General features: G+C 42.3%; 1 protein-coding gene across 1 annotated transcript in view; it reads left to right on the forward strand.

Annotated features, from left to right (window-relative positions):
- The window catches only part of LOC139756433 (uncharacterized), a 106,753-nt gene extending 94,448 nt beyond the window's left edge, over positions 1–12,305 (forward strand). The window contains exon 6 of the mRNA XM_071675872.1: positions 11,775–12,305. Coding sequence (XP_071531973.1) covers positions 11,775–12,152 — 378 coding nt within the window. The 3' untranslated portion in view covers positions 12,153–12,305. The remainder of the gene's footprint in view (positions 1–11,774) is intronic.
- Positions 12,306–13,328: the final 1,023 nt, after the last annotated feature.

The raw sequence follows: 13,328 nt of genomic DNA on the forward strand, positions 1-13,328 counted from the left end.
GTGCCCAAACCATTTCAAAACACCCTCTTCTGCTCTCTCAACCACGCTCTTTTTATTTCCACACATCTCTCTTACCCTTACATTACTTACTCGATCAAACCACCTCACACCACATATTGCCCTCAAACATCTCATTCCCAGCACATCCACCCTCCTGCGCACAATTCTATCCATAGCCCACACCTCGCAACCATACAACATTGTTGGAACCTCCATTCCTTCAAACATACCCATTTTTGCTTTCCGAGATAATGTTCTCGACTTCCACACATTCTTCAAAGCTCCCGGGATTTTCGCCCCCTCCCCCACCGTATGATTCACTTCTGCTTCCATGGTTCCATCCGCTGCCAGATCCACTCGCAGATATCTAAAACACCCTACTTCCTCCAGTTTTTCTCCATTCCAACTTACCTCCCAATTGACTTGACCCTCAACCCTACTGTACCTAATAACCTTGCTCTTATTCACATTTAACTTTCTTCTTTCACACACTTTACCAAACTCAGTCACCAGCTTCTGCAGTTTCTTACATGAATCGGCCACCAGTGCTGTATCATCAGCGAACAACAACTGACTCACTTCCCAAGCTCTATCATCCACAACAGACTTCATACTTGCCCCTCTTTCCAAAACTCTTGCATTCACCTCCCTAACAACCCCATCCATAAACAAATTAAACCACCATGGAGACATCACACACCCCTGCCGCAAAGCTACATTCACTGAGAACCAATCACTTTCCTCTCTTCCTACACGTACACATGCCTTACATCCTCGATAAAAACTTTTCACTGCTTCTAACAACTTGCCTCCCACACCATATATTCTTAGTACCTTCCACAGAGCATCTCTATCAACTCTTATCATATGCCTTCTCCAGATCCATAAATGCTACATACAAATCCATTTGCTTTTCTAAATATTTCTCACATACATTCTTCAAAGCAAACACCTGATCCAGAAATCCTCCCCTCCTTGTATTTTAACTTTCTAAAATGGGAAACAGAAGAAGGAGTCACGCGGGGATTGCTCATCCTCCTCGAAGGCTCAGATTGGGGTGTCTAAATGTGTGTGGATGTAACCAAGATGTGAAAAAAGAAGAGATAGGTAGTATGTTTGAGGAAAGGAACCTGGATGTTTTGGCTCTGAGTGAAACGAAGCTCGGGTAAAGGGGAAGAGTGGTTTGGGAATGTCTTGGGAGTAAAGTCAGAGGTTAGTGAGAGGACAAGAGCAAGGGAAGGAGTAGCACTACTCCTGAAACAGTTGTGGGAGTATGTGATAGAATGTAAGAAAGTAAATTCTAGATTTATATGGGTAAAACTGAAAGTTGATGGAGAGAGATGGGTGCATATGCACCTGGGCATGAGAAGAAGATCATGAGAGGCAAGTGTTTTGGGAGCAGCTGAATGAGTGTGTTAGTGGTTTTGATGCACAAGACCGGGTTATAGTGATGGGTGATTTGAATGCAAAGGTGAGTAATGTGGCAGTTGAGGGAATCATTGGTATACATGATGTGTTCAGTGTAATACCTGGTTTAAAAAGCGAGATTTTTTTTTTTTTTTTTTTTTTTCTATACTTTGTCGCTGTCTCCCGCGTTTGCGAGGTAGCGCAAGGAAACAGACGAAAGAAATGGCCCAACCCCCCCCCCCCCCATACACATGTACATACACACGTCCACACACGCAAATATACATACCTACACAGCTTTCCATGGTTTACCCCAGACGCTTCACATGCCTTGCTTCAATCCACTGACAGCACGTCAACCCCTGTATACCACATGACTCCAATTCACTCTATTTCTTGCCCTCCTTTCACCCTCCTGCATGTTCAGGCCCCGATCACACAAAATCCTTTTCACTCCATCTTTCCACCTCCAATTTGGTCTCCCTCTTCTCCTCGTTCCCTCCACCTCCGACACATATATCCTCTTGGTCAATCTCTCCTCACTCATTCTCTCCATGTGCCCAAACCATTTCAAAACACCCTCTTCTGCTCTCTCAACCACGCTCTTTTTATTTCCACACATCTCTCTTACCCTTACGTTACTTACTCGATCAAACCACCTCACACCACACATTGTCCTCAAACATCTCATTTCCAGCACATCCATCCTCCTGCGCACATCTCTATCCATAGCCCACGCCTCGCAACCATACAACATTGTTGGAACCACTATTCCCTCAAACATACCCATTTTTGCTTTCCGAGATAATGTTCTCGACTTCCACACATTTTTCAAGGCTCCCAAAATTTTCGCCCCCTCCCCCACCCTATGATCCACTTCCGCTTCCATGGTTCCATCCGCTGACAGATCCACTCCCAGATATCTAAAACACTTCACTTCCTCCAGTTTTTCTCCATTCAAACTCACCTCCCAATTGACTTGACCCTCACCCCTACTGTACCTAATAACCTTGCTCTTATTCACATTTACTCTCAACTTTCTTCTTCCACACACTTTACCAAACTCAGTCACCAGCTTCTGCAGTTTCTCACATGAATCAGCCACCAGCGCTGTATCATCAGCGAACAACAACTGACTCACTTCCCAAGCTCTCTCATCCCCAACAGACTTCATACTTGCCCCTCTTTCCAGGACTCTTGCATTTACCTCCCTTACAACCCCATCCATAAACAAATTAAACAACCATGGAGACATCACACACCCCTGCCGCAAACCTACATTCACTGAGAACCAATCACTTTCCTCTCTTCCTACACGTACACATGCCTTACATCCTCGATAAAAACTTTTCACTGCTTCTAACAACTTGCCTCCCACACCATATATTCTTAATACCTTCCACAGAGCATCTCTATCAACTCTATCATATGCCTTCTCCAGATCCATAAATGCTACATACAAATCCATTTGCTTTTCTAAGTATTTCTCACATACATTCTTCAAAGCAAACACCTGGTCCACACATCCTCTACCACTTCTGAAACCGCACTGCTCTTCCCCAATCTGATGCTCTGTACATGCCTTCACCCTCTCAATCAATACCCTCCCATACAATTTACCAGGAATACTCAACAAACTTATACCTCTGTAATTTGAGCACTCACTCTTATCCCCTTTGCCTTTGTACAATGGCACTATGCAAGCATTCCGCCAATCCTCAGGCACCTCACCATGAATCATACATACATTAAATAACCTTACCAACCAGTCAACAATACAGTCACCCCCTTTTTTAATAAATTCCACTGCAATACCATCCAAACCTACTGCCTTGCCGGCTTTCATCTTCCGCAAAGCTTTTACTACCTCTTCTCTGTTTACCATATCACTTTCCCTAACCCTCTCACTTTGCACACCACCTCGACCAAAACACCCTATATCTGCCACTCTATCATCAAACATTCAACAAACCTTCAAAATACTCACTCCATCTCCTTCTCACATCACCACTACTTGTTATCACCTCCCCATTCCACCACTCACTACCCTTTCTAATCAACCCACCTCCCACGCTTCTCATGCCACAAGCATCTCTTGCGCAAGCCATCACTGCTTCCCTAAATACATCCCATTCCTCCCCCACTCCCCTTACCTCCTTTGTTCTCACCTTTTTCCATTCTGTACTCAGTCTCTCCTGGTACTTCCTCACACGTCTCCTTCCCAAGCTCACTTACTCTCACCACCCTCTTCACCCCAACATTCTCTCTTCTTTTCTGAAAACCCATACAAATCTTCACCTTCGGCTCCACAAAATAATGATCAGACATCCCTCCAGTTGCACCTCTCATCACATTAACGTCCAAAAGTCCCTCTTTCGCGCGCCTCTCAATTAACATGTAATCCAATAAAGCTCTCTGGCCATCTCTCCTACTTACATAGGTATACTTATGTATATCTCGCTATATTAAGAAAGGGGGTGACTGTATTGTTGACTGGTTGGTAAGGTTATTTAATGTATGTATGATTCATGGTGAGGTGCCTGAGGATTGGCGGAATGCTTGCATAGTGCCATTGTACAAAGGCAGAGGGGATAAGAGTGAGTGCTCAAATTACAGAGGTATAAGTTTGTTGAGTATTCCTGGTAAATTGTATGGGAGGGTATTGATTGAGAGGGTGAAGGCATGTACAGAGCATCAGATTGGGGAAGAGCAGTGTGGTTTCAGAAGTGGTAGAGGATAATTCATACTGTCTGCCTTTATTCATTTGCATCGCCACCCCGCCATGTGAAATAACAACCCCCTCCCCCCTCATGTGCGTGAGGTAGTGCTAGGAAAAGACAACGAAGGCCACATTCGTTCGCACTCAGTCTCTAGCTGTCATGTAATAATGCACCGAAACCACAGCTCCCTTCCCACATCCAGGCCCCACAGAACTTTCCATGGTTTACCCCAGACGCTTCACATTCCCTGGTTCAATCCATTGACAGTACGTCGACCCAGGTATACCACATTGTTCCAATTCACTCTATTCCTTGTACGCCTTTCACCCTCCTGCATGTTCAGGCCCCGATCACTCAAAATCTTTTTCACTCCATCTTTCCACCTCCAATTTGGTCTCCCACTTCTTGTTCCCTCCACCTCTGACACATATATCCTCTTGGTCAATCTTTCCTTTTTTCCTCACTCATTCTCTCCATGTGATGAAACCATTTCAAAATACCCTCTTCTGCTTTCTCAACCACACTCTTTTTATTACGACACATCTCTCTTACCCTATTATTACTTACTTGATCAAACCACCTCACACCACATATTTTCCTCAAACATCTCATTTCCAGCACATCCACCCTCCTCTGCACAACTCTATCTATAACCCACGCCTCGCAACCATATAACATTGTTGGAACCACTATTCCTTTAAGCATACCCATTTTTGCTCTCCGAGATAATGTTCTCGACTTCCACACATTCTTCAATGCTTCCAGAACTTTCGCTCCCTCCCCCACCCTATGAATCGCTTCTGCTTCCATGGTCCATCCGCTGCCAAATCCACTTCCAGATATCTAAAACACTTTACTTCCTCCAGCTTTTCTCCATTCAGACTTACCTCCCAATTGATTTGTCCCTCAACCCTAGTGTACCTAATAACCTTGCTCTTATACACATTTACTCTCAGCTTTCTTCTTTCACACACTTTACCAAACTCAGTCACCAGCTTCTGCAGTTTCTCACGAGACAGACACCAGTGCTGTATCATCAGCGAACAACAACTGACTCACTTCCCAAGCTCTCATCCACAACAGACTGCATACTTGCCCCTCTTTCCAAACCTCTTGCATTCACCTCCCTAACAACCTCATCCATAAACAAATTAAACAACCATGGTGACATCACAAACCCCTGCCGCAAACCTACATTCACTGAGAACCAGTCGCTTTCCTCTCTTCCTGCACGTACACATGCCTTACGTCCTCGATAAAAACTTTTCACTGCTTCTAACAACTTGCCTCCCACACCATATCTTCTAAATACCTTCCACAGAGCATCTCTATCAACTTTATCATATGCCTTCTCCTGATCCATAAATGCTACATACAAATCCATTTGCTTTTCTAAGTATTTCTCGCATACATTCTTCAAAGCAAACACCTGATCCACACATCCTCTACCATTTCTGAAACCACACTGCTCTTCCCCATTCTGATGCTCTGTACATGCCTTCACCCTTTCAATCAATACTCCATATAATTTCCCAGGAATACTTAACAAACTTATACCTCTGTAATTTGAGCACTCACTTTTATCCCCTTTGCCTTTGTACAATGGCACTATGCAAGCATTCTGCCAATCATCGGGCACATCACCATGAGTCATACATACATTAAATCACCTTACCAACCAGTCAACAATAGAGTCACCCCCTTTTTTGATAAATTCCACTGCAGTACCATCCAAACCTGCTGCCTTGCCGGCTTTCATCTTCAGCAAAGCTTTTACTACCTCTTCTCTGTTTACCAAATTATTCTCCCTAACCCTCTCACTTTGCACACCACCTCGACCAAAACACCCTATATCTACCAGTCTGTCATCAAACACATTACAACAAACCCTCAAAATACTCACTCCATCTCCTTCTCACATCACCTCTACTTGTTATCACCTCCCCATTAGCCCCCTTCACTGAAGTTCCCATTTGTTCCCTTGTCTTACTCACTTTATTTACCTCCTTCCAAAACATCTTTTTATTCTCCCTGAAATATAATGATACTCTCTTACCCCAAATCTCATTTGCCCTCTTTTTCACCTCTTGCACCTTTCTCTTGACCTCCTGCCTCTTTCTTTTATACATCTCCCACTCATTTGCATTATTTCCCTGCAAAAATTGCCAAATGCCTCTCTCTTCTCTTTCACTAATAATCTTACTTCTTCACCCTACCACTCACTACCCTTTTTAATCTGCCCACCTCCCACGCTTCTCATGCCACAAGAATCTTTTGCGCAAGCCATCAATGCTTCCCTAGATACATCCCATTCCTCCCCCACTCCCCTTACGTCATTTGTTCCCACCTTTTTCCATTCTGTACTCAGTCTCTCCTGGTACTTCCTCACACAAGTCTCCTTCCCAAGCTCACTTACTCTCATCACTCTCTTCACCCTAAAATTCTCCTTTTCTGAAAACCTCTACAAACCTTCACCTGTGCCTCCACAAGATAATGATCAGACAACCCTCCAGTTGCACCTCTCACCTTATTAACATCCAAAAGTCTCTCTCTCATGCGCCTATCAATTAACATGTAATCCAATAACGCTCTCTGGCCATCTCTCATACTTACATACGTATACTTATGTTTTTTTTTTTTTTTTTTTTATACTTTGTCGCTGTCTCCCGCGTTTGCGAGGTAGCGCAAGGAAACAGACGAAAGAAATGGCCCAACCCCCCCCATACACATGTACATACACACGTCCACACACGCAAATATACATACCTACACAGCTTTCCATGGTTTACCCCAGACGCTTCACATGCCTTGATTCAATCCACTGACAGCACGTCAACCCCTGTATACCACATCGCTCCAATTCACTCTATTCCTTGCCCTCCTTTCACCCTCCTGCATGTTCAGGCCCCGATCACACAAAATCCTTTTCACTCCATCTTTCCACCTCCAATTTGGTCTCCCTCTTCTCCTCGTTCCCTCCACCTCCGACACATATATCCTCTTGGTCAATCTTTCCTCACTCATTCTCTCCATGTGCCCAAACCATTTCAAAACACCCTCTTCTGCTCTCTCAACCACGCTCTTTTTATTTCCACACATCTCTCTTACCCTTACGTTACTTACTCGATCAAACCACCTCACACCACACATTGTCCTCAAACATCTCATTTCCAGCACATCCATCCTCCTACGCACAACTCTATCCATAGCCCACGCCTCGCAACCATACAACATTGTTGGAACTACTATTCCTTCAAACATACCCATTTTTGCTTTCCGGGATAATGTTCTCGACTTCCACACATTTTTCAAGGCTCCCAAAATTTTCGCCCCCTCCCCCACCCTATGATCCACTTCCGCTTCCATGGTTCCATCCGCTGACAGATCCACTCCCAGATATCTAAAACACTTCACTTCCTCCAGCCTCTCACCATTCAAACTCACCTCCCAATTGACTTGACCCTCAACCCTACTGTACCTAATAACCTTGCTCTTATTGACATTTACTCTTAACTTTCTTCTTCCACACACTTTACCAAACTCCGTCACCAGCTTCTGCAGTTTCTCACATGAATCCGCCACCAGCGCTGTATCATCAGCGAACAACAACTGACTCACTTCCCAAGCTCTCTCATCCCCAACAGACTTCATACTTGCCCCTCTTTCCAAAACTCTTGCATTTACCTCCCTAACAACCCCATCCATAAACAAATTAAACAACCATGGAGACATCACACACCCCTGCCGCAAACCTACATTCACTGAGAACCAGTCACTTTCCTCTCTTCCTACACGTACACATGCCTTACATCCTCGATAAAAACTTTTCACTGCTTCTAACAACTTTCCTCCCACACCATATATTCTTAATACCTTCCAGGTATTCCCAATTGCCAGTCCTTTTTCAGCACATGAATGTACAAGCTCTTCACCATTTCCATTTACAACACTGAACACCTCATGTACATCAGTTATTCCCTCAACTGCCACATTACTCACCTTTGCATTCAAATCACCCATCACTATAACCTGGTCTCGTGCATCAAAACTACTAACACACTCACTCGTCTGCTTCCAAAACACTTGCCTCTCATGATCTTTCTTCTCATGCCTAGGTGCATATGCACCAATAATCACCTATCTCTCTCCATCCACTTTCAATTTTACCCATATCAATCTAGTTTACTTTCTTACACTGTCACATACTCCCACCACTCCTGTTTCAGGAGATTGCTACTCCATCCCTTGCTCTTGTCCTCTCACTAACCCCTGACTTGACTCCCAAGACATTCCCAAACCACTCTTCCCCTTTACCCTTGAGCTGCGTTTCACTCAGAGCCAAAACATCCAGGTTCCTTTCCTCAGTCCTCAAACATACTACCTACCTTTCCTTTTTTCTCATCTTGGTTGCATCCACACACATTTAGACACCCCAATCTGAGCGTTCGAGGAGGTTGCGCATTCCGCGCATGACTCCTTCCTTTGTTTCCCCTTTTAGAAAGTTAAAATACAAGGAGGGGAGGTTTTCCAGCCCTCCACTCCCTTCCCGTTTAGTTGCTTTTTACGACACGTGAGGAATGTGTGGGAAGTATTTTTTCTCCCCTATCCCAGGGATATATCTATATATCTCTCTATATATCTGATGCTCATTCCCTTTAGGAACTTCGAGGGGTTAGCTGTGGTAGGAGAGTCTTCAGAACTGGTGAACTCCATTGCTGCCTCTTACCTTTTAGTGCCTCACCTTTAACAGGCCACACTAGTGCAGGGTTTTCAGAATGCTGCTGCCAAATGTTCCCACCAACTGCTATTATCTTATGTTCACACCAACTAGTATTACATAATGCGTATACCAAATTTTCCAACCTACTATTTCTACTCGATGCTCCCAACTAATGTTCCTACCAACTATTTCTACCTAATGCTTTTGTCTTATGTTCCTACCTACTATTCCCCCTACTGCTTTGCAAAAAGGCAGGGCTAGTGCTTAGCTTTCACTGCAGAAAAATCTAGGAGTTAGTAAAGATGGGTCTTGTGAGTTAAGTGTTGTCGAATGCTATTTGTGACAAGGAGAGATTGTATGTATGTGAACAGGATGCCAGTAGTCCACTTGTAAGTGAGGCAGAAAGAAAAGACAGCTACCTGGGTCAGAAGAATGCAATTTGACAACCACTGAAGTGCTGGCTCACTCTGCAGCTGTCACTGACCTAGGCGGGCAGTACAAGTAATATCCCTCCCTGTTCAGTGGCTGCCTACCAACTACTTCCTGCCTAGAAATTTCTAGTGTAGATATTGAAATATCAAACTTGCTAAAGTATTATGAATGTGTTAGCAACTAGAAATCTGAAGTTGCTAAAGTATTATGAATGTGGTAGCAAATTGAAATTTGAAAGCTTGAATAGTAAAATGGTTTATGCAGACAGTTGTTAAAGGTTTGTTTGGATCCATAAGGCAATTAGGCACATAGATTAGCCACTGATCAGAAAAATATGTATATTGCAGGTACTACCTGCCTACATATCAGGAAGGTTAGTAATGGTTGTGTAGGGAGCCAGCACTTCAGTGGTTGTCATGTTTTTAGTTCATTTCCTTCATATGTTAATATTTTATTTCCTGCACTTGTCACTGAACACCTACTTGATTGGATGCATTTCTTATCCATTCCTAGTATTGTTACTGGACCTTCCCTTACTACTGTTTTTTTTTTTTTCACTTTCATACAGATTTGGTTTAATTCATATGTTGGCTAATTCTTGAATTTGTTTCATCCACTATAGTATTATTGGTTCTCCCCTGCAGTATAATTTTCCTCGGTTATGTTTTCCTATGCTTTACAGTTTATTTGTTTTACCATCATTTTCTTTGCAAAATTTTGATCTTATCTATATCTCATATGGCCATTCCCTCTAGGAACTCCCATAAGGGAGTGGACACGAAAAATTCATCTCCACTAATCCATATCCTTACGTGCCTACCTTGCATGCTCTATTCCACGCATTCGTCCACCATTTCTCTCCCTCTAGTGTTCCTTTCACACCAACTGCTTTAATTGTACAATCATACACTTTCCTTGCAAACTCCCAGTGTTGCTTTCTTTCCAAATGTCCAAAGTACTACATTTCACCCACTCTACCATTAGACAGTTCATTCCCTTTTCATTTCCTGCCAAACCAGATCTCATACTCCCCTTCATTTTTTTCCTTATGCCATCTAGTCTTACAACACGCTCCTCTCAAATAGCTCATTTCCACAGTTTATATTCTTGACCTCAGACTCATCCCATGTTTCAGCTGCATAGGTTAGGGATGGGAGGCCTACAGTGTTCCTTAATCCTCTCTTTGCTTCCATACTTACACCTCTACCTTTCATTATTATATTAAGGGACAATGACTTTTTTTTTTTTTTTTTTTTTCTACTAGCTCCTTTATCTCCTTCCATATGACTGAACTTACCTCAGACAGCTCCTAAATACTTAATTTCTCTCACCTCTTCCAGTCTTTCTTCTCTCGTATCCAAAACACAGTTTAGAGCATTTTCTTCTTTCTGGTTTTGCAGAATTTTTATTTTCACCATTTCCTTTCAAACAATGTTATGTTACTTGCATTTACCTTCAATTGCTTACACTTTTACTCATCATAAAAAAACTCAACCTTTTGTAACTCCTCTTCACTCTAAGCAAACAAAATATCATCCACAGACAGCCTTACCCCTTGTTACCATGTCTCATTGCTACACTCCATCTCTGCACCCCCTTTCCCTAGTTTTGCTTTCATCTCTCTTGTCATTCCATCCATAATTTTGTAAAGCCACAATTACATCACACCCACATGTATACTGAAACTTTCACTAAACTCTGTCCACTGTAACTCGTGCATTTGCTCCTGTGTAGAAGGCTTTCACACCATCCAACGGTTGTTCCCCTTACTCTACATGCCCTTAACACATCTCATAAAGCATTCTTCCCGACTACATTATACACTATATCCAGATCCATAAAAGTTGTGTATAGTTTCTTACCTTTTGGTAAATATTTTTCAGTCATCTTAACAAAATTCTAATGCACACACCCCTTTCCTTTCCTAAAACCCCCTTGCTCCTCACTTATTTACCTTCAGTCACTTTCATCACTCTTATCAGTGAACTTCTTTGTGTACACCTTTCCTAGAATACTCGACACTCATTTTCCTGTGATTCCTCCTTACTCTATAGCTCTATGATGGGTTGGCTGATTATTTTTGGAGAAGAGGAAGACTACTAAACTGCAAATGATGTATAGGTGCCAAGTGTGAGCTTTGAATTGTAAATGTAGAATTTAATTTAGTGTTGTTGATTTAGCTTGATGTGAAGATTGATTAAATAAGCTCTTGTTTGGAATTTTTTTTTTGGCTTCTTGAGTTATATGTGCAATGGTTTGATAATTTAGTGAAGGATATATATATGTCTGTCTATTCTCTCTATATCTCTGATGCCTCTGGCCACCCCCTCAAGTGGGTGGCCATGGCAAATGTTTCCAATATTTACTTTCAGGTTTGTGCCTCCAGCATTATGTATTAACTTCGTTTCTTCTGATGTATTGTTAAACATCTTGTGTTATTTCATTCATTCCTTTGTGTCTGAAAGCCACAAGAACTTAATTTACCTATTTCCCAGGTTGAAGCAGCCAACAAGAATGAGACTGAAAAGAAAGAAAAAGATGGGGATGAAAAGATGAAGGAAGGCAACACTGCTGCAGAAGGGACTGGAGGTGATGTTGAAGTAGTTGACATTGCTGGGGAAGAGGAAGTTGCAGATACTGAGGAAGTTGGTGAAGACATAGAAGTAGATGTCATTGAAGGTGTTGGAGTTGAGGAGGGTGATGAAGCTGAACAGGGTGACGAAATTGAAGAGGTTGACGATGCTGAGGAGGGTGATGACCCAGAGGAGGTTGATGTTGCTGAAGGTGATGATGTTGAGGAAGGTGATTATGATGAAAATGAAGAGGTTGTTGAAGAGGGTGATGAGGACGAGGAGGATGGTGGTGATGAGTAGTGGTTTTCTAAAGTGGAAACTGTTGAAACTTAGTAAGAGAATGTTAGGTTGTTTTGTTTATGATTAAGTCCTTTTGGGTGATTCAAGTGTTTTTTATAGTGTACCAATTGTATTACTTTGGAATTCATATGATTTATTAAACCTAACTTCTTACTTGATTGTTATTTTCCTGCACTATTCAAATGCAGTAAAGCAAGAATTTTAGTTGGTTAGAACTGTATGATGAGTCAAATAATAATAATGATACTTTGTTAGATATTAGATGATAGCAATGTGTTTGCATAAATCTTTCACATCGCTTCTGCACTGTACAGGCAACAGTAAACATGCAATGCTGTATCATGCAGTTCACTTAATAACTTTGACAAATTAGAATGTCAGCAACCTCACAGAATTCATCACCACCCTCTTAACCAATGACAGACTCAAATCCAATGTGAACCCTCACTACTGTGAATGATCAACCAGTCCCATTCAACAAAACACCTACCATAATAAGTATTATATGTGACATAGATGTCTTACCCCTTGCATCATAATCAACACAGAGTCTGTAAACAAACAAAATTCCTTCAGAACACTCGTTTATCAGTTCAGACAAGAAAAGAACTTATCATTCCATACAAACAGTACTGAACCATGTGTAAGCTGCCTGGAGTCACAAAGTCACTTTGTGCTTAGCATCCACAATTATTCAGCATCTGGACAATGTAACTAAATTATTTCTAGTACAGTCCCATATCAATATGCATGACACCCAATACTAGTAAGTGTTGGCTTCCTCCCATTGAAATCACATGATAACCACCCACTATCCATCAGCTAGAAATCTGAAGATCACTCCAGTCTCAAACTTAAGCCATCTGTATTCACAGATCCCATCACTACTAGTAAACACCACAGTGACGATGTTTACACGAAAGTGACATGATAACTGTCCCACCAGCCCGATCTCCTGGATGCTTTTCCAGGAGATATAACCATCTGAAACTGTGCACTGCCTTTGTCACTCTGCATTTTTGTTCTCTGACACCATCCATCTGATACTTTACTCTTCAAATAAAGACGATTCAGTCTATCTATCTATATTTGATCCTCGTACCCTCTGTGAACTCTTAAGGGGGATGGCCACTGCAAAAGTCTCCATAACTAATGAACTTCAGTGCCACTTCTTAA

Source organism: Panulirus ornatus, chromosome 21, assembly GCF_036320965.1.
Source record: "Panulirus ornatus isolate Po-2019 chromosome 21, ASM3632096v1, whole genome shotgun sequence".
NCBI lineage: Eukaryota > Metazoa > Arthropoda > Malacostraca > Decapoda > Palinuridae > Panulirus > Panulirus ornatus.